Source organism: Leguminivora glycinivorella, chromosome 5, assembly GCF_023078275.1.
Source record: "Leguminivora glycinivorella isolate SPB_JAAS2020 chromosome 5, LegGlyc_1.1, whole genome shotgun sequence".
NCBI classification, from domain to species: Eukaryota; Metazoa; Arthropoda; class Insecta; order Lepidoptera; family Tortricidae; genus Leguminivora; species Leguminivora glycinivorella.
Window position 1 is genome coordinate 21,857,258 of NC_062975.1, and position 20,684 is coordinate 21,877,941.

Here is a 20,684-nt window from a genome sequence, read left to right on the forward strand (position 1 = left end):
ATCTAGAAAAAAAACTCAACAACTTTAAACTCTGTATAAGTACGAATTTCCTGTGTCGATTCCATGGTCTTTCTACAAAGAGATGTCTGCTGTCTAACATGGTCTAATTTTTTCTTACAAGAAGAATGAGTGGCAATTCCACACGATCGCTGACATATTCTGATAGAATGACCCTCCAATAAGATAAAATTGTTCTTCAGTCGTTTTATGATTTAAAAAATGTATTTTATAATGACGTAAGTAAATTTTGTCATCTGATTTTATAAGCAAATGATTGCATTGTTGTTGTTCATGCCGCCTAGTGTAATGTAGCAGCTACGTATAAGCGCCCAGTTGTGTGACTCCATCCCTCACAGTTGCTCAATGACAAAACGTGTGCTTTTCGTGTTCGATAAACTAAGAATTTAGTATCCTCCTAATCTGAATGTTAGACTAGTACCCGCGTTCCTTATAGGCAGACTAGTTACGAATTTTAATTGGATTTCTTATACGGCCAGTGCTATTCAGGGTGGTTCTGATAACTATAGTCCCGAATTCGTCAGAAATTTGCCGATAAAGCTTTGAATGAAGTTTTTTTAGAATAAAAAAGCGGGGATATATAGCCAATGATTTCTCACAAATGCAGCATTTATATGGCTGTCTAGTCTGTGCGCTTCCAGTGTTATATTTAGGTATATTAGTTATTTCGTTTATATTTAGAACACTACATTATTCATCACGTTTTACTATGTCATAACAGCGTTGTTTTATGTATTTACTTGGATCACATATGTCCATTTAATAAAAGTTTATTATAACTACTTATAATATGTTTTATAGCTACATGCAATGTATGTACTTATACTATCCCATGATCATATCCCATCGATCTGCGTGTCTCTGAAAGCGCACGGGCAGACATCAGTAAAGTTCAACAGTGCGAACTTTAATTTAAGGTTATTAATTAATTTTGAAGATACTGCACTATTTCGTGCACAAACCTAGAACGCAGAAACACATTTAATTTTCGCTTAAAACTCTAGGGTTTAAAATAAATTCATTTATTGGAAACCTGACTGCAATTGGTGAGTGCCAATAAATGGATTATATCTTCCTGTTCTGTCTCGTTACACCTGTCTGTTTTAAGAATTTTTAAACATTATTTCCCCCAATAAAGGCAAATATAAGGCACATCGCACACTGCATCAGAAAATGTCGCTATAATACTCGTTGTCTCAAACTTCGGAGCGTCGTGAGAGTCGGATGCAGTGTGCCATGATCCTATGCAATACTCGTAGGCGACGAAAATGCAGTAGAAATTGTTCAATTTTATGATTATTTATTTTCCCACTGGGTTATAATTTTAGACCCCACCTTCACATATCGCCTAGTGTCTCACTTGCTACTTAATATAATACTGCAAGTCTATTTTAATGCATAATTAATATCTAAGTCGTTATGTTGCAATATTTCACCTAAAGGTACCGAATATACAATATTTTAGCAGCTCTCATGATGGATTAATAAATAACATTTGATTTTAATGCTTTATATTTTGTTTTGTATAACGAATTATAGCTTTTTTGTATATGTTTTGTGATACAATCAATTTTAGATCAATAATCAAAATAAGCGAGTGCTAGTAAAATTGTCCTTAGATGAAAATGAGCTTGTAAATATTTCGATCTGGTTGTTTATTAGATTACAGCTTATTGTAACGGACTGTGAAGTCAAATAACCAACAAATTTTTTAGTGGAATATAAATGAAAATGGTTATTTTACAGCGTGGTTGAAATTATTTGAAATTAACATTCAAATCTACATTCTATGGAGCATTCTATGGGTGATAATCCCACATTGAAACGCATAATCAATCTAAAAATAAAATACTTCTATTAAGAATTATCAACTTGGCTGGACCCTTACTTAAAAACATATTGCAAATTATAATAGCAGAAGTAACAAATAATCTCGACCACCTTCACACGTCCAAACCGTGAACTGTCACTTGTAAAGTGATTCAATCAGTATTGTGCGAGACGGTAAGGTTGTATTATAAGGGACCGTCGCATTCACAGTACCCCTATCGCGAGCTTGACACTGACATAATAAAACTAACGAGATGCGTAGAAATCAAATATCCGTGTCAAACTCACGGTACGGCTACTGACACGTAGAGTTTTTAGATACAATGTTTGTGATAATCACATCTGTAGAGCGTTTATGTACATAGTAGCGGATAATATGTAAGTGAAAAGCTATATTTTGTTATTGTAAAACGAAAAGCTCTTGTTTGCCATACCGCAATGCTCCCAGCCCGTATTATTTCTGTAACGTTGCGATTAACAATGGAATATTTTGCAATATATTAATATAATTTTTTATTCACTAAGTGATCATAAAATAGAGCTGTATATTATCCAGATGTTAAATATTATTATTTCTTTCTTAATGTTTGAACTAAGCATGTAAAATTTAAAATAATAATATAGAATAAAAGATGTTATGATAATTAATTACATAAAATCTTCGTTTGAATGTCGCCTTTCCTTTTTCCTTTAACTGCTGCTTAATTTCCGCAAACGTACAGTTTTGGCGTCATTAGAATATGACGGCAATTCAAAAATAAGGGATTGTCCCAAAGAGCAAAATAGGTAAAGGTAAGTATGGTTCCACGAGATTTTCGAGAATAATAATAATTTTCGACTAAAAATATTAGTGTCGGAAGATGCCGAGGGATATCAAGCCCACAAGCTTTAACCTCTGGAACGTCGCTATCAAAAATGCTTACTGAGACACTGGTCCCACCGCGAGCTAGTAAGCTATGAGCTATCGGCTATAAAAACGAACAAGATAAGCACTCCCGTGCAAATAAGAGACACGGCGATATTGATAGCTCACCGCTGGGCGAGTAACTATAAACATCGCCGTGTCTTTTTTTTTTTTTACACCGGAGTGATCATCTTTTGTTACACACGATGTTTATAGTTACTCGCCCAGCGGTGAGCTATCAAAATCACTGTCTCTTTTATTTGCACGGGGGTGCTTATCTTTTGTTCGTTTTTATAGCCGATAGCTCATAGCTTACTAGCTCGCGATGGGACCAGTGCCTGAAGGAGTACAAAAGCAGCTGTTACAGTTCAGAAAGGTGCTGGGCTCACAAGAAAACACAGATCTTATCGTAAAATATCAACGTATAATTAACTGTATTTACAAAAATATAACTAATTACAATTAATTCAACATCGAAAATACATTTGACACGAATTTCCTAATTAGAACATTTAATCTGGTACGATTAACTCAGTCTTAGAGCGGACACTTGCGGAACATGTTTAGTTGAAAGACAAACGGTTTAATCATGAAGAATAGAAAAATCAGCCTACAGAAAGGAACGTCTAATGTCATGTTACGTCGCTGAGCATTGAGAGAGACATGCGCTCCTAGCGGAGAGATTTGTAACTGCAATTAAAAGGCCTCAGCCGGTCATTTTTGCGACTGTTCTACTTCGACAGATTTTCCTCCTTGCCTCTATTCTCCATGGGTTTAACCCTTTGGACGTCATAAACGTCAAGTGTCGCGCGGCTATAGCCCAATATTAACCTTCAGACATTCCTTTAAGGTTCAAGATGACGCGTGCGTACAGCTTGTCATAAAAGAGGAACACATTTTTTTTTATTTTATCATAGCAACACTTACATTTTTCATATATTATGGTGACTCAATAGTTGCTACATGCAAAACGGTTTACATAGGGTGGCGACCCTATTATTTTCTACTCTTCTTTGCCAGCCTGTACGTACAGTCAACCAATTGGAACCCTAGGCCACTGTAGAACTATGTCAGTGACTTTATAAATCAGATTGTAAGAAATTAGAAATCTCTTACTGTTTGTCATTTTGACATGGTTGTAGAGTGGCCTAGGGTTCCAATTGGTTGACTGTACAATGCGTTGCGATGAGAGACCTGAATACATATAAGTAATAAGGACTGATAATGTCCCACAAATAAAGTTAAACTGCGGTTTGTCCTCCACCTAACATTGCCGCGACATCTAGTGAGCGCTCTCGGAGATAAAAAAAACATGGCGTTAACAGTAGGTTATGGGCCACCAAAGACACATCTGAATTCAGTCTGTGTTTTTAGACAATTTGAAGTCAATCCGATCTGTAAAAAAAGTCCCTAGCCAATTTTAGATATGTCTTTGGTGGCCCCAAAATTAGTTCAGTAGTTGTCTGTGGTATGCTCATACACATTATAAAAATATCCATATAAAGAAATATTCTTAAAATATAGATAAAAACAAATTCGTTGTTGCAATCGGATTAAACACATTGCTTACAATTCTACAAAAGAGAATAAAAGTTAAAACACATTTAATGATGGTTCTGTTCTGTGTTACTCGCTTCTCTCGCGGTTCCATTTTGGAATCTTTGACATGCAATGCATGGATATCTTTATTAGATAATATAGGTCAACCGACGTCTTTTTGCACGTGTAAAATAAATTACATAGTAATAGATAAGCTATACAGCGTGGGCCCGAATAACCCGGAATATTTTAACCACGCATTTTTATGTAAAACCAAAAAACAAATATCATAATTATGGCTTTTGTGACTTTTGTAAAAAAAAATTCAATGTATTTTCACATAAAAAGTAAATGTTATTAGGCACTTAAAATGAGTTTTAACGTTTGTATTCTAAAAACCTAACATCTGACATCTGCCAATGAGGATAGTGAGACTATTCTCCAGAATGGCATCAACGCCGTTAAAAAGGCCTTTTGTACTGAGTAACAATAAGATTTTTTTTCAATTGGTAAGAACTCTGAAACTAGGCGATATCTAGAAAAGTTTACATGACATTATAGTCTCCGAGCCGAATGGAATAAACGCTCACGAAACGAAACTCTTGTAGATATCTATCTCTATCCCTCTTGCGTATTGGCGTGACAGAGCCAGACTACCTTTCGCGGCGTTTCGTTTTCGTTTCGCGTCGCAGAAATGCCATTCGGCTACGGCACCTGGAATACACTGTTAAAATCTTTCGGATTTTTCGGGTCCACGGTGTATATTATGTAGCTAGATTAGGTAAATATTTATTAACTTCCGATTACAACAAAGGATTTTGGTATATAAAATAACGCTCTTTGACTACTACCGTTGGTTCACAGCCATAACTAAGAACTAGAATGATTAACTTTACTTCTATTTACATTATGGGTGAATTACATATCCCTTTCAAGAATTTCAAGCGAGAAATTAAAGTGTAGTTAATGCTTATAAATATGTCGACGTCTGTAGACGTCGCTCGCCTGAAAGGGTTATTTTTGTATATAGAGGATTTAAATTTGTTTACAATGTTATAATTGATTCTTTTAGATCGATACATTTATACGATTCAATGGAACCAATTATTTTGCAAACAAAGGAAAGCTCTTAATTTATGTACTTACATACAATTTAAATAAGTTTTATTCTCCTTTAAAAGCTTTTCAAACTTAAAGATTGGGCAGGCGCAGGGCTTGACACCGGTATAGAAAAACATGAAATGACCCAATATTTTGAATGTATTTTTCTTTCTTTTTCTTTTAATATAGACAAAAAAACGTATTAAAAATACAGGTATTTTAGTGCTGAGAAAATACCGGTATCCGATCCCCGATCAGAGCATATTGCCAATGGAAAATTTCAGGCGTTATCAATTTCTAAATAACATAATACCATTAGTATGTGCATTCGAGGCACTCGCCACCGCTTCAAGCCCGCTGCCAGATGGCTTGGTTTCGACGATGGTGCTGCCCTCCCCCACGTTGGCTAACACTTTTTCCGGAACTTTTTTTCTAATTTCAAATTATTTAATGTATCGTAATGTACTATTGTATATTTCAAATTGTAATACATAAGACATAATACCAAAATGTTAACAAAATAGCATATCTGTTTATGGAATGAGTTAATATTATCAATAAATATTAACATTGATACTTAGATATTTATTTTAAAAATCTGATATCTAAGATTACGTATAAAATTTTCCAAATATTTAACATTGGAAGGTACAGTCAGTGTCTCTTATAAGTACATTGCGATTAACAATGATACCGTACCGTTTTATAGTTACTACAAAAGGTACATAGTATTTGCATTTATTATAATCTGTTAAAATAGAATATTTAATTTAAAACCCGTTTCACCACTTCTTAATACAAATATTAACATGATATTAATGGATAATAATCAGGGACAACCGTCTCCCATAAAAGGTGCCTATTTTTTTTTATAGGTTGCTTTAAAATTCTGAATAAAAAATATTTCAATTTTTTTTTTACAGGTTTAATACAGACTTGTCAAGGTATTTCTTATGTCAAAACTGTTGTAGGAAAAATACCAAGTAAGTAGCAACGTAAGTAGGCAAATTTTACGTTACACTGGTTGCGAAGTGGTAGGTACAAGCTTTGTGAAACAGGGTTCTGTTACAACAGGCGGGTCCACTCACAGCGAACGTCGCGAGGCACGTCTCTACACTGACCAACCCAAGGCGGTTTCTTTGCACGTCTACTGTCGTCTACACTGATATTTTGCCTCGCGATGCTGCGCGCTCTGTATGGACCGGCCACTGATAATCATCAAAACTTAAACTTTAATATTCCACCAACCGAACATCGATTATTGTCATCGATACTTACACTCTACTCCCATCCCCTTTGTCTCAACTCTTTGTCCCCAAAGTCACTGTAACTAACCGAATAAAAATAGATAATATTTCTTAAATGACTTAATTCCTTTACCGATTAAACTTAACATCGTCTTTGCACTAGATAGATTGGCACATAGTCTACGTGTCCATTTATTTTCCAATCACTGCACATTGGTAGGCATTTTTTTATTAAGTAAACAATACCTTTTTAATAATCTCGTAGGGAGCGTTACACAGATATGAAGTTTGAAATTGTTGAATTCCGTGGATCCAGCGTGTTTCATTTAATTTCATATGTGATATTTTGGGTTTCTTTATTTTATTTTACTCATGTGTGTTAGAGTGATCAACATTGTATAGCGTTATTTGATTTGACCATGACTATAAGGCCAGATTATTTGTCAGGTATGAATTATAGTAACTCTGTTGTCACTACGTTGTCGTCGCTTGTAGCGTTGTATTTTCGCTCATATAGACAACAATATTTAGAAATAACTTAATCACCATTTTAGTTTCCACTTTGTTAAACGAAGATCATGCAGCCGGTAATAGTTACCGCGAAGGATCTCGTCTTAATAAATTTTTTACATCCGACGATCCACTAGTAAAAGCTTTATGTCCAACTCACACCAGACGCCGCTCACATTATGTTCTAAATGGCGTGGCCTCGTTTTTTAATCTTTAGAAAACACAGAGGGCGCGGATGCGACTTCGCTAACCCATCATCTAAAGCCGCGTCCACACCGGTCGGGCTTCACGCTGCCACCGGGCGAATCACTCCTAAAGCCGCGTCCACACCGGCCACCGGGCGATCACACGAGTCCTAAAGCGTCGTTCACACCGGGCGCCAGTCGCGCTCGTGCGGCTCGCGCTTGACGTGGTAGTTGAGGCAGGGCTGGAAGTTGACGTGGATGGTGACGGGGTGCAGCGGCGCGGCCAGGTGCGCGGCGCGCGCGTCCAGCACGTCGTACGGCCCGAGGTGGCGGGACAAGCACGAGTAGTCCACGCTCAGTGGGACATAGTATTTGCCTGGAAGGAGAATATACAATGTTACAATGTAAATAAATTGAACTATGGGTATGATGTAGGTAGGTGTTAAAATTGTGATGGCAATGGTGGACACGTGGGACGGCGTGTCTACGATAAGATTTTTGTGCAAGTTTTAAACTAGTGCAGTGGTTGTGCATGAGGTGCGCACATGGGTCACCTGATTGATATAGCAACTGATGACATGACATGACACATGAAACGCGCGACCGGCTACTATTTAGGGAATGCTATAGCGCTTGTAAGCTCATAAAAAACATGTAAGGACCTAAGGACGTATCTAATGCCACACCGGCCGTAGGTAATCAACGTACATTAGTCTGAAACCGCCCTTAAACTATTCAAATTTTACAGAATTTTTATTGACGCAATATACCATCTCTTAGACCATGCTTATACCTTAATTATTTACTGCAATCAAGAAAGTTATAAATGTTATAATGTAATATTTACCGAGAGAGTTGAGCGCGAAAACAGGCACGTACTGCGCTGGTGGCGCCAGCGGCTTCTCGTAGTGGTGGTGAGGGGACTCGCTCGACGTGTCCTGCGGGGAATAAACTGAATATTACATTTACTAACTGCTATAACAGGTTACGGATACAAGCTATGAAATAAGAATGGCACACACTAGGATCAGTGTTCTATGGAAGTGACCATCAATAAGTCGTTATAGAAAATGACTTGATGGATAGTTCGGCTCGAACTCAATCTAGCGTGTATAACATAACGTATGCACGCAAGGGCAACCCCAATTGTCCATGTGTCTATGCCACTCTACGCTGATATGGTTATGGGCTGACCATTGGACGGTCCGGAGCTTTTAGGCTTGTTCCAGTGTCACGCGAACGATGTTGTCGTCCGCGCATAAAACGCTCCCTGAACTTAATACATATAGTCTGATGCAGATCGCTCCTCGCGGTCGGTCCGCGTGATTCTAAACCAGCCTTAATAACTATTAAGAAACACAAGATGTTGTTGCTCCTATTAATGGTAGGAATCCAAGTGGAGTTGGTACCTGAGGCGAGGTGTCCTGGGCATCCTCAGTGGACCCTGAGTTGGAGGTGGAGGTTGTCGAAGGGGCAGGTTTGGTGGCTCGTCGCCGCTTGTGCCCGTAGTTCTTGTGCGGCGCGCCGCGTACCGTCATGTCTGTTGCCTGGAAATAGGATCACATTGTTAGATCACTTAGATCAGTGGAGGCACAGTGCCAAAAAAGCAAAAAACATAATTTGCTATATGATCGGGAATAGACAAGAATAGGCTTTCCGCTGTTATTTAACGAATTGAATATTCGTGTTTGTGATATTTCAACCCCCATTTAATTTTGCCGCGCCGCGCCTGTCATGTCATGTAAAATGACAGGCGATCTATGTGCTACAATGATAGATATAAGCAAGCATTCGGATCTTACCTCGCAATCCTGTGACCTCGAAAACCTTCTCTCAATAGAATTCTTGAACTTGTACGAATGTAAGAAGTCCTCCCCATGTTCTGGCTTCCTGATGGCCCGCAGCGTTGGTTCCCTCTTGCGTCGGCCATCCAGCGCCATGGGCTCGCCTTCCGGAGGCGGCTCCTCGGGAGTGGGGACCACGCTAGCCACTGCAAGCAATGCGAGAATGCGAGCGACTGTTCCGCTTCATACATAATCACACGAAAGGCTATTGTGTCAATTTAATTTTTTAACAGTAGCCATCATGATTTTATAACAAGTACAAAAATGCTTTAAAAAAGGGTTTTCTAAAGCAGGAAAAAAGGAGATAGAGATTGGTAGACAAGTACCCATATTGCATGTACATAAGTTGTGATTATTTCCTACGATTTAACTATAAGAAATCGATGATTCCAATTTCTTTAAAGTCTTTGAAACCTACATACAAATAAGTTCTTAAGGACATATCTATTAAGCCTTTAGGAGATTCATGGATTCTGTATAAACAATTTATTACACAATACACACACATTACCAATGATGTTTTAAATAGTTTGTGTTGCGGGATTTCAGATAAGGCATTTAACGAATATGATTCAATTTTAGATCCCTTTACACGATTAAAGCTATGGGGAAGGTAACTGTTTACTGATTGTATATGGTTTCCTTAAGTTCTCCCTATCTCTAGCGCCATCTACAATTTTCTTTCACCGGCCTTCCCCATATAGGTCCGAGATACATTTGTAAGTTTTACTCTACCACAGAATGAGAGACGACAATCTCATATGTTTCTAGCAAATAACCTTGTTAAATTGCAAAGATTCGTATTTATAAGAGATGCAAGCATACATTGCTCGTCTATAGAGTTGGTCAAAGGTGCCTACTAGTATACTTGCTATATTTGTGGTCGGTAGGTCTAGTTTTAAACCGTGTAGCTGAAGACCCAGGTTCGATTCCCGGCTCGAACACCGGTGGAATGGCGCTCCTTCTTTAGTATATCTATTTTAGTACATTAAGTAAAATTTACAAGTGTATCTGAGAGCATAACATACAGCCAGGTATTATAACTAATTACCGGTGCGATAGCGATCCGGCATAGTCCGTGGCACCGTCTCACCCCGGAGTGTGCGGACTGCTTTAGAGATCAGCCCTTCTGTGGAATTCCTCTTATACTTTATATCAAAGGACTTGGTGACAAGATAGGGCCAACTCTACAAACATACATTTAGTTTAAACGAGATTCTTCAATTTGGAATCAAATTTAATTTGGGTTATTGCGAGATTTGCGAGTATCTACTGAAACACCATCAACAGAATGAAATTACTCTAGGAAAACTAAAAGTCTAGAAAGAAATGTGGGAAATTGACAAGAACATATGTTATTTGGCTGACGCTGATACTACCATAGGTAGTAACTCTTTATTGTACAAAAACACATAAAAAAAAAGCATACATTGAGATGTGAAGTACAAAGGCGAACTTATCCCTTTGAGGGACCATAGGTTTGGTTACCTCCTACAAGCACGTCAGTTGCCCCATGCTTGATGCTGAAGCTCGAAAAATAATCTTTTCCGATCGGCACGAAGCAAGTAGCCAAACCAGCTCTCTAAACCCCAGGTCATACCTCTATCGCACTCCATAGGGTACTGCTGCGGCTGGTCATATGTCTCGGGCTGGGGGGGCTCCAGGCGGCGCGCGATCACGCCCTCGCGGGGCACGTGGCTGTGCGAGGAGCTGGAAGAACTGGCCGTGTCCGAGGAGGAGGTGGGGTGGCGCTTCTCGCGCGGGGCCTCGCCTGGAGAGGGAAAAACATTATTAGGGTGGAATCAAGTCATCAAGTGACGCACATTCTTCTTGCTTAAGGGTTCCTGTAAACAGTGGACGCCCAGAAAGCAGCGGTGCTGAAACCCTTAGCCGTGATGTCTGACTATCTGTTAGGGCAGATTCAGAGAGGAACTCATCTCCAGCTCCACGTGCCTCTGTAACCAAGCTACAGATGCACACGCAGTTGACAGTTCGTCAACTAGTCCGTAGCCTTGAATTAGTTGAACTTCCATCAGGAAACCAGCTGCCTCTGTGAGAGCCTCCTAGAAAGGCTTCTAAACGCAGGCGCTTTGGAGTCAAACTGAACCGAGTTTACCTTTAGTGATTAATATTCTCCATGTCAAGTGTAATCTCTCCACATGTGAGGTGATCTGCACACACAGTCTATTAGGCGACCCGTAGCTCGGCAGCCCTTGAACTTCTACCAGGAACCTGGTTGCTTCAGCAAGAGCTTCCTGGAATGATTCACTAAACTATATAGAACTGAATGGAGCTTACCTTTAGTAATCATCTCCATGTGTCTCTGCAGGTGAGATGCTAGCTTCACACATAGCCCATCAGCTGGCCCGTGTCCTTGAACCTCCACCAGGAACCTGGCTGCTTCAGCAAGTGCCTCCTGGAACCCAGCTCGGAACTCCTCGCCCGCCGCTCTCTCGGCCGCTAGAACAGAATCCGCGACAAAATGGAACTGATGCGCTGGTGCCAACGCATTGGATTAAACACACCCTGCCTAAGCATCGTATTTTTCTTCCACTATCAAAGCTTTCGCTATGCTATGGCCTAAATATTATCGTAGGAACTGAGATATTTCCCCATCTTATTTGAACGACCCGGCATTATTTTTAGTACTTAAGAACCTACACTCTGTTCATTTTCATTGATTGAAAGTACCTACAAGATACAGATGTATAGCATAACTACTCCTTTTAATCGTATTATTATGATGTACGTTCAGGTAAAAAGGACCTACTAAAGTTGAGTGAAGTATAGCAGTGCATTTTTAGTGTTTCTTCGAAGCCGGTAAGGTACCTATTATTATTTATTCAGTGCCGTGGCCTTTAGAAAACGCGGTCAAACGCGTGTTTTGCTTGTTATACGCATTTATTTATATAATACTAGCTGCCCGGCGTACTTCGTATCGCCTTATACTTGGAGGCGCAAAACATGGGGCAAGGCAAAGAAGTGACCATTTTTACTTGACACAATTAAGTAGCTACATCATTAATTACATTATAGCGTACCTATTTAATATACACATACCCATAGCTGGGCATTAACTCGTTAATCCGTTAATCGTTAATTAACGAAGTTAACATTTCGATTAACGGATTAACTGTTAACTCTAAAAAATGTTAACGGACTCGTTAACTTCCGTTAAATTTCTCCGAGTCCGTTAATCGTTAATTTAGTAGGGCAGCGCCGCGAAAAACACGCTACTGTAAAAGTCCGAAGTACGGAAAATCCTAGGATTTAACCGGTAAATCCCAGCTTTTACCGATTTTGATCGCCAAAAGCCCAAATATTACCTAAAGAATTGTTGTTCACATGGGTTCGCTTTTACCAACGTTGATTCGATGAATCCTAAGTTTTACCATGGCAACTGTTCTAGATTATACTGTGGTTCTAGTGACAGGGCAGCAAATTCGAACCCAATTTAAGACCACATTCTCTTCCCTAGCTTCTACCCGGCTTCCGCCTGCTGTGATCTTGCAGCTCTCCTGACACAGTTCTTGGCAGTAGCTCAGGCAATCACTGCCTTCCACATGTAGCCTAGAGTTCAATAGGCTTGCTGTAATTCGGGCTTTTACAGTAATATAATACATTATAGTGGATTACTGATACAACTAAATATATACCTACAGTAAAAATATTTTTTTTTCACGCGTTAACGGATTATCGATTAACTTTAACTTACGTTAAATTTGTTGAAATGTATCGCATTAACGATTAACGAAGTTAACTTTTTTAGTAACGGATTAACGATTATCGAAGTTAAATATTTGATTAACGGTGCCCAGCTATGCACATACCTATTGAAGAGATAAGATGACTTACCTTTTTCCTCTTGTGGCAATCATCCGGTGGTCATTGCGTTGTTTTAGTTACTAACTGTAATACTTTAAATTACTTTTGAAATCAATTTGGAGTTTTTTTACCATTCATTTAAAATACACCATTTAAGCTAGTTTATTCCAACTACAAAAATATACTATTTTTATTTTATCTCAAAACTCAAATCACGGCAATAACAGTTTAACAGATTTTTTTTCTGTTATGACAGCTCATTCTCATTCATTTCATTTCAAGCAATATTTTTTAGCCGCATTACCTGGCCGCTACATATTAAGGTGGATGATACACTGGCTCCGGTTGTGCGATGCGAATCGGAGCCAGTGTGACATCCACCTAATCAACTACTTGTTGCACGATTAGAGTGATATGGAGCAATAGGTAGAGAAGGACAAACATGTATTGCCTCACTCTATCGCTCTATCTCACTCTAATCGAGCAAGCGATCGCCATGTGTGTAGAGATCTTGAGGATTGTGATCGTTTCGGTTTCCTTCGCCTAAGTTTTGCACGGAGCGAATGTAACTATTTATTTGCGATGGTACCGGTTCATCACTACTTTTGTGAAGTATAAAATTAATAGTTGTAACAAACTGTCAGATTTGGTTCGAGTCGGACAGCGGATTTAATTCGCTCCGAACCATATCCGGCCGTCTGTAGAGCACGCGGACCAAATCCGACCGGTCCGGCCCGAACCAAATCTAACCGTCTGTTACAGCTATTAGAGAAAATTTATAAATCTGGCAAGCAATTTGACAATGACAACTTCATAGACTACTTAAAATAGCTGTAACAGACGTGTGCGTTCCGATTTAGTATTATTTCTTATTTCTTTAACGGAATAATTACTAATTTTCACATTATTTTGCCATTCCATTACTAATTTTCACATTATTTTGCCAAGATAAATTAATAAAATCACAATGCGTTTGGAACGCATCCGTCATTAATGTAAGTTTGGAACGCACCTGTCATTAACGTCACGTCATTGTCAAGTTGTCAGGTAGGAACAATTTGTATGGGAAAAAAGAATCACTGTTTTCTAATTATCATCACAATATTTACGTGTTTTTACACTGCCTAAACCTTCTGCGGTCTAATACAAACATTTCAATACCAAAATTACGTAAATCGGTCCAGCCGTTCTCGAGTTTATAGGTAACTAACAAACGCATTTCATTTTTATATATATAGATTAACACCTTTGCCACTTCACGATTTTACGACACGTTTATTACGTTCTTTATTTATGCAGGTCGTGAGCCCTGGACAACTTTTAAATCGGTCGGTGTATAAAAACCTAGTTAACCTATCTGTACATACTGTATATCTACCTAATACATATATATTTCATCTAATCTTCCTTGATATGCCATGTGAAGTATGTGTGTTGTGTCAATTCGTTGTTTATACATGTTCTCTGTCGTCCATCGAAGCAGAATACATGGCCCTTCTAAAGGCTACATTTATGATATCGCGGGTTCTTTAAAAATAAGGGGCAAGGAGCTGTCATCCGCGGTAAAACATTAAATGTAAATCATGATTGCCAGGCTACATTTAACCCTATCTGACCTACGCCGGTCTGTAACTAGGTACATAGGTGTAAAGTTAATTATTGAGAAGGGTTATTTGAACGATTACTGTCGATTGAACCTCTTGTAAAACATCTATGCTCTGTTCCTAACATATGATGAAACATATGACAACCCAAACATAAAGATACCTACCGTCCTGCCATATATATATTTTTAATGATTTTAATAGGGAGACGCAGAGGTTTCCCACTCGTCGACTTACTAGTTCTTTATATTGGACTATCAGTGAGTCTATCATTAAGAGAGACTATCATTACACTGAGAGAAATTTGCATTGTGAATTTAACAAGTTTGACTTGTTGCGGTTTATCCGTTTGAATCAGCCAAACGTATGTTTAAAACAATATGTGTCAGGTTGTTTTTATAAAATCGTATTGTTGATTCAAATATATTGCCGATTCAAATGACAAGTAGCTTGTTGTTTGAACCAAAGAGCACGTAGGCGCTATTTTAACCAAAAAACTTGTTGAACGAACATGAAAACTGGTTGTATTTTCTCTCAGTGTAAGTGGCAAATGTCGAATCGAAACAACCCTCCTGAATAACCCATCGGCGCTCGCCACCTCAGTTACCTCATACCTTAAACCGAAACTGGCAACCCGTGCGGCTAACAACTCCACCGACATAGTAAGGACATTACCGTATCGCAGCCCAAGGCAAGGCCATGGTACAAACCATTGGCTCGCTCCTGCAGGAACTTGAGGTGGCGGATGGCCATCTCGATGATCTCGGTCTTCTCGACGCGGCCGCGGCCTTTCTTGAGATACTCGGGTGGGATGAGACGGGAGAGGTCGGCGAGGCAGTTGTTCATGCGGTCCCGCCGACGCTTCTCGATTATCCGGTGGGACATTGGATCTTGCTGTGGACAAAATAGGAATATTAGACTTTCTTACGCTCCTGGAACCTACTAAGTAATGAATAGAGGTGATTCATTATTTATCCATACTAATATTTTATATTATAAATGGGAAAGTTTGTGTGTCTGTTTGTTTGTCCGTCCTTCACGTCAAAACGGAGCGACAAATTATCATGATTTTTTAAGTAAATATAGTTGAAGGGATGGAAAGTGACATGGGGTACTTTTTGTCTCTTGCTAGCTTCTCTAAAATGGGGGGTTAAAGATTGTATAGAGCATTCCTCAATTTTCAAATTCTAGTAATTCCTCAATTCTAGTAATATATATACCTAAAACATTCGCATATAACAATATTAGACAGCATATAACATTGTCGTGCTACGAAAACGAAAGTTAATTACTTCGTTTTTGCATACCATACAGTCATTAGGAAGTCTTTCATATTTGAGATATATTATATAACACATAAATAATCAGACAACAAACAATTTACGAGTATGGTAACAACACAGACCAACCCCTATAGACATCCATTACAAGACGACTCGCGGTCGCCAGCCTTCCTAGTATTTGCACTGATATAAGCGCGGGCGCTCGCCGTGCCCGATCAGTATCGACCAAGTAACAGACCCGAAAGCAGCGCGTGTTTTTCGCACTAAAAAATTGGAAAAGGGTATTTTGATGCCTTAAAGATGTCCACCTGTAGTGTGGAAAGGTAACAAGAAGCTCAAATTTAAAAACAGACGGCATTACATTCCACAAATAAGTCATATTTATAATTTATTCAGAGCCGGCATAGGTCAACTTACATTGGCCACTTACGCGTCAGTAGAGGGACAGTCATACTTCTGTCCCTTTTCATCTGGCGCGACTGCCCGCCGTCCTTGAAACGGCCAATCACAGCGCGCTTAACACATTCCCCGCCCGCTCCTCGCACCCCAAACACTGGTGACTCGTATCGCGAACAAAATATACAAGATTGCCACTCTATAGGAGATTCTCTGTGGGTAACAATAACAAATTCATTGTCACCCCCGCGGGTCATGAAAACAAATCCATTGACTCTTATTTAATAAAATCTGCTCCGAAAGGTACGTGGACGATGTAGTGATGCTATCCTTGGAGAAAGGATAGAATTGGTCTGAAAAACGGACCGGCCCTGACTAATGTGCATATGCATTATCATAAATGTACTGCTAAAATCCCTTCGCTGTAAAACATATCCAGATAAAAATAACCTCATCACTAAAACAAGCTCGGCTGCAGTTTTAGCCGCAAATAGCGCGCTAAAATTACCTACTTTGGTATTCAATATTCATACTGAACACGTGCCTCAGAGTTGGAAACTACGCAGTTCATCTCGTCACATATAGATACCTATTTCCATTCCCGTTGACGGCAGATTTGTCAAAACTAAACTTTAATAGCTTGATAATACGAGTCGAAGCTCGCGTTTTTGTCAAAGAACCGATAGGTGTGGAAAGACGAGTGTGGCGGATGAGACAATCAGACAATTAGTATACTTGAGAATCACGTGGACAATAGTTTGTGTGAGTGAGGTAGGTCAGATGGGCAGGCAGGGCTAACAAACGCCTGCAAGCCGTAGAGAAGGTTGCCAACGTTGCTATACGTCAAGATTTCCGTTGACAAGATTGTCAGGATTCTTTGTCTCATATCTGAGTAACAATGAGTGAGTATGCCTGGTTACGAATTCACAAATACTACCGAGAGGCAACGCGGGGAGAGCTGGGGATAGTGCCGATGGTCAGGGTTTTTTAGAACCCCAAATAAGTCAAATACCTAACCTAAAATTGGAGTTTGACCGAAGAAAAGAACTCTCGACTTACAATACCATTTCGTTCCGCTGCACTTTTCAGCAGCTAGCTAAAATAATTCGGTATTCATATTGTACAAGTTTTCACAGTAGGAGTATGAAACTACTACGCAGTGACACCACGTCACTAAAGTGTGACGAATGGGACAATTAGTACTTGAGACAGTTGAGACGTGTCGAGAGCAGTTTGAGGTAGGTCAGGCAAAGCCGGATCTCAAGGTCAAGCAAAGGGGACGAGCCAGGGCATGGGGCGTCAAGTCCAGGGGGCGCCAAATTTGAACTTTATCGAATCCAAGGGGCGCCAAATTCGGCATATTTTTGTTTTTGTCCCCCCTTGAACAAAGTCTAGATCCTTCACTGAGGTCTAGGTTAGGGCTACCAAAACTATTCACGATATTAACACTCAAATTAGCTGTGTGCGACCACACATGACCTTGCTCGTTAATCTAGTTATCTATTTCTATATGGCGGCGGGCGACGTAAATATTGAGGTAGGTCAGGTGTCAGGGACAGTCTGGCAGGAACAAAACGACACAATAATAACTATATCGATCGCGATTATAATTATTTAATGCACATAATCAAAATTTTTAACTGAGTGCGAGCGTTGTGAGAACACGGTCATTGTACTAAAGGACGTAGACGAATTAGGTCAGGGTATATCATTAAAACTCCTATAGATAGACCGAAATAGTTTATTAGGTATTTTAAACAAATTATTTCTTGTGAGAACTTGTGTAAACGGGTAGTGAATTATTTCTATCTACTACGGCACCACGGGTAGACGGGTAATTTTAACAAGCAAATTCCTTTAAGCATTCATATAAAAACGCCTCGATTAATTAAAATAAAAAAACTTGACACCTAATATTCACTATGAACATACAGACATCGTCCCCAGATTATACCAGATATACCCGAGCCAGCGGAAATTCCAATATTGAACCGCGAGCGAAGCGAGTGGTCCGAGAAGTGGAATCTTGAGCGTTGTGAGGAAACGCACGAAGCGAAGGTTAAACAAACTTTGACACCGAGTGAAACACAAAATTTTTCACCACACCAACACGAATAAGAAGTTATCAAGCCGATAAAGTTCGTTTGTCCCTTTCTATCACACCAATACGTCGGAAAACTCGGAAAGGGACAAACGAACTTTAGCGGCTTGATAACTTTAGTGAACGTTTATGAATAAGGGGGTGACTATTATTTAAACATCAAACTGAATCAAATTTATCAATTTATTAAATATTTATGATTCAAAATCATCATAAATAGCTAAAATTATATTTCATCGCTTCATTCTTCAGATATAATAAATAACCAGGTAGTTTCTTTAACTTGCTAGGCAACGTAACACGATTTTAAACGTAAAAAAATATATGAAATTACTTTGCACTCTTGTGGATAAAATACAATTTTGCTATCCGTTTTTGAATAGCAAAGAGAGCCTTTACCTGCTGGTGTGGTGAAAAAATCGATACAGTGTAGCACCGCTATAAAAAAAAAGTTATGGAGTCTTTCCTTTTACTATAAAGTTGTGATATGATATTATTAAACGACTTCTTTAAACCTTGTTAGAATAGCGGCACGAGGTGCACGTGCGGTGCGCATTAAAATGCAGCCTTGGCCAGAAAGAACTTTAAGAACGAACAAGATTGCTTAGAACTTCAACAGGATTTGAACCGCCTGGGAGAATATTGTGTTAACAATAAGCTGGTTTTGAATGTTGATAAATGTTCCTTTATTTCTTATTCTCGAAAACGTAAACCTATTATTTATAACTATAATTTACTAAACACTAAACTTAGAAAGGTAACTGAGATCAGGGACCTGGGAATACAACTAGATCAGGAATTGCTATTCTCATCTCATATTCAGAAAATTACCGCGAAAGCTTATAAAATGTTGGGATTCATATTTAGACAAGGAAGTGATTTTAAAAACTGTAATACTCTTAAAATTTTATATAAAACACTTGTACGGTCTCAATTAGAATATGTATCTACGACGTGGAACCCACAATATCATTGTTATATTAACTCAATTGAACGCATTCAAAAGAAATTCATAAATCGTCTGAAAACTAAATTTAAGAATGTTACATTCAACGATATTGTACCCTTGCAGAAACGTAGAGAACACAGTGACCAGATCTTACTTTATAAAATTATCAATAATATTGTTGATTCTCCATATCTATTAAGTAACATATCTCTTAAATGCTCCGGTCTGCGTACTCGCTCCAAAAATACCTTTGCTGTAAAGCCATGTAGGAATAATTACTCAACAAATCGTTTTACTATAAGAGCCTGCTCCACCCATAATACTATGTATAGCCATACCGATATCTTTCATCAAAAGTATACTAGTTATGTAAACACGATTAGAAATACTTTATAATTAAGTTTTTGCATGCATTTGTATCAAAAAATAATAATTTTGTAACGTTTTGTACTAAAGTAACTTATGTTACACTAGCTTAAATTTATAACTTTGTGCATACTTTTACACATAAGTGTTACCTATTAGTGAAAACTTCATTGGCTTATGATCCACCTAAATGTACGATTTACAATGTATTATATAATGCTGTTTGTTTTCCTTAATAAAGAAAATAAAAAAAAAAAAAATATGCAGCTCCAGACATTTTCATGGAAAAACTCATATTTTGCACAAATTGCTGACGCGGCGGCTTTAACTGATTTCACAAAAAGTAGATAGCTTTGTAGGTATTTGCTTATAAATACCGATACCGTCACGAATAACCAAACCACAAAATTAAAACGCGACATAGTGGACCGATTTTCATGAAACATGGCTAAGAACAGTCCCGACTAACTCAGCTTTCAAACAAAAAAAACTAAATCGAAATCGGTTCATCCGTTCTGGAGCTACGATGCCACAGACATACAGACAGACAAACAGACAGACAGACACGTCAAACTTATAACACCCCGTCGTTTTTGCGTCGGGGGTTAAAAAGGAAAATTAACGATAAGTTATGGTGCTCCCACGCCGGGCTGTTATAAATATGTACGAGTATTAAACATTAATGGTCGCGCTTACAGCCGTCCCTATCGCACTATTTGTAAGTGCGATAGGGACGGCCTGATATTTTATCGTCTATCGCGCGACCATGCTTCCTGCAGGGTGACTGGTAATTCGATCGATTCCTTCAAAGGGGTTATTCTATACGTTATTTGCAATGTTTTTAGCCCAGTCAATTGGGGGTCGAAGATCGGTAGTCATTCAGTTTTCGAAAAATTTCTACCTCTCGGCCTATGAATGCAAATTGTAAAAAAAGGTAGTACATTAAGTACGATGATGGTTTTTTTTTTTGCTTGGTAGCCCA

General features: G+C 38.7%; 1 protein-coding gene across 5 annotated transcripts in view; it reads right to left on the bottom strand.

The window, feature by feature from the left end:
* Window positions 1-5,892: 5,892 nt before the first annotated feature.
* Window positions 5,893-20,684, bottom strand: part of LOC125226126 (transcription factor cwo) — a 58,879-nt gene continuing 44,087 nt past the window's right edge. For 2 of the 5 annotated variants that reach the window (XM_048130003.1, XM_048130002.1), the window contains exons 3-10: window positions 15,318-15,501; window positions 11,477-11,638; window positions 10,779-10,949; window positions 10,230-10,307; window positions 9,137-9,324; window positions 8,744-8,881; window positions 8,182-8,272; window positions 5,893-7,710 (exon numbers count right to left, since the gene is read on the bottom strand). In XM_048130003.1, coding sequence (XP_047985960.1) covers window positions 7,517-7,710; window positions 8,182-8,272; window positions 8,744-8,881; window positions 9,137-9,324; window positions 10,230-10,307; window positions 10,779-10,949; window positions 11,477-11,638; window positions 15,318-15,501 — 1,206 coding nt within the window. In that variant the 3' untranslated portion in view covers window positions 5,893-7,516. Of the gene's footprint in view, window positions 7,711-8,181; window positions 8,287-8,743; window positions 8,882-9,136; window positions 9,325-10,229; window positions 10,308-10,778; window positions 10,950-11,476; window positions 11,639-15,317; window positions 15,502-20,684 lie in introns of all 5 variants that reach the window. The other 3 variants (XM_048130005.1, XM_048130004.1, XM_048130006.1) reach the window with 2 other exon arrangements.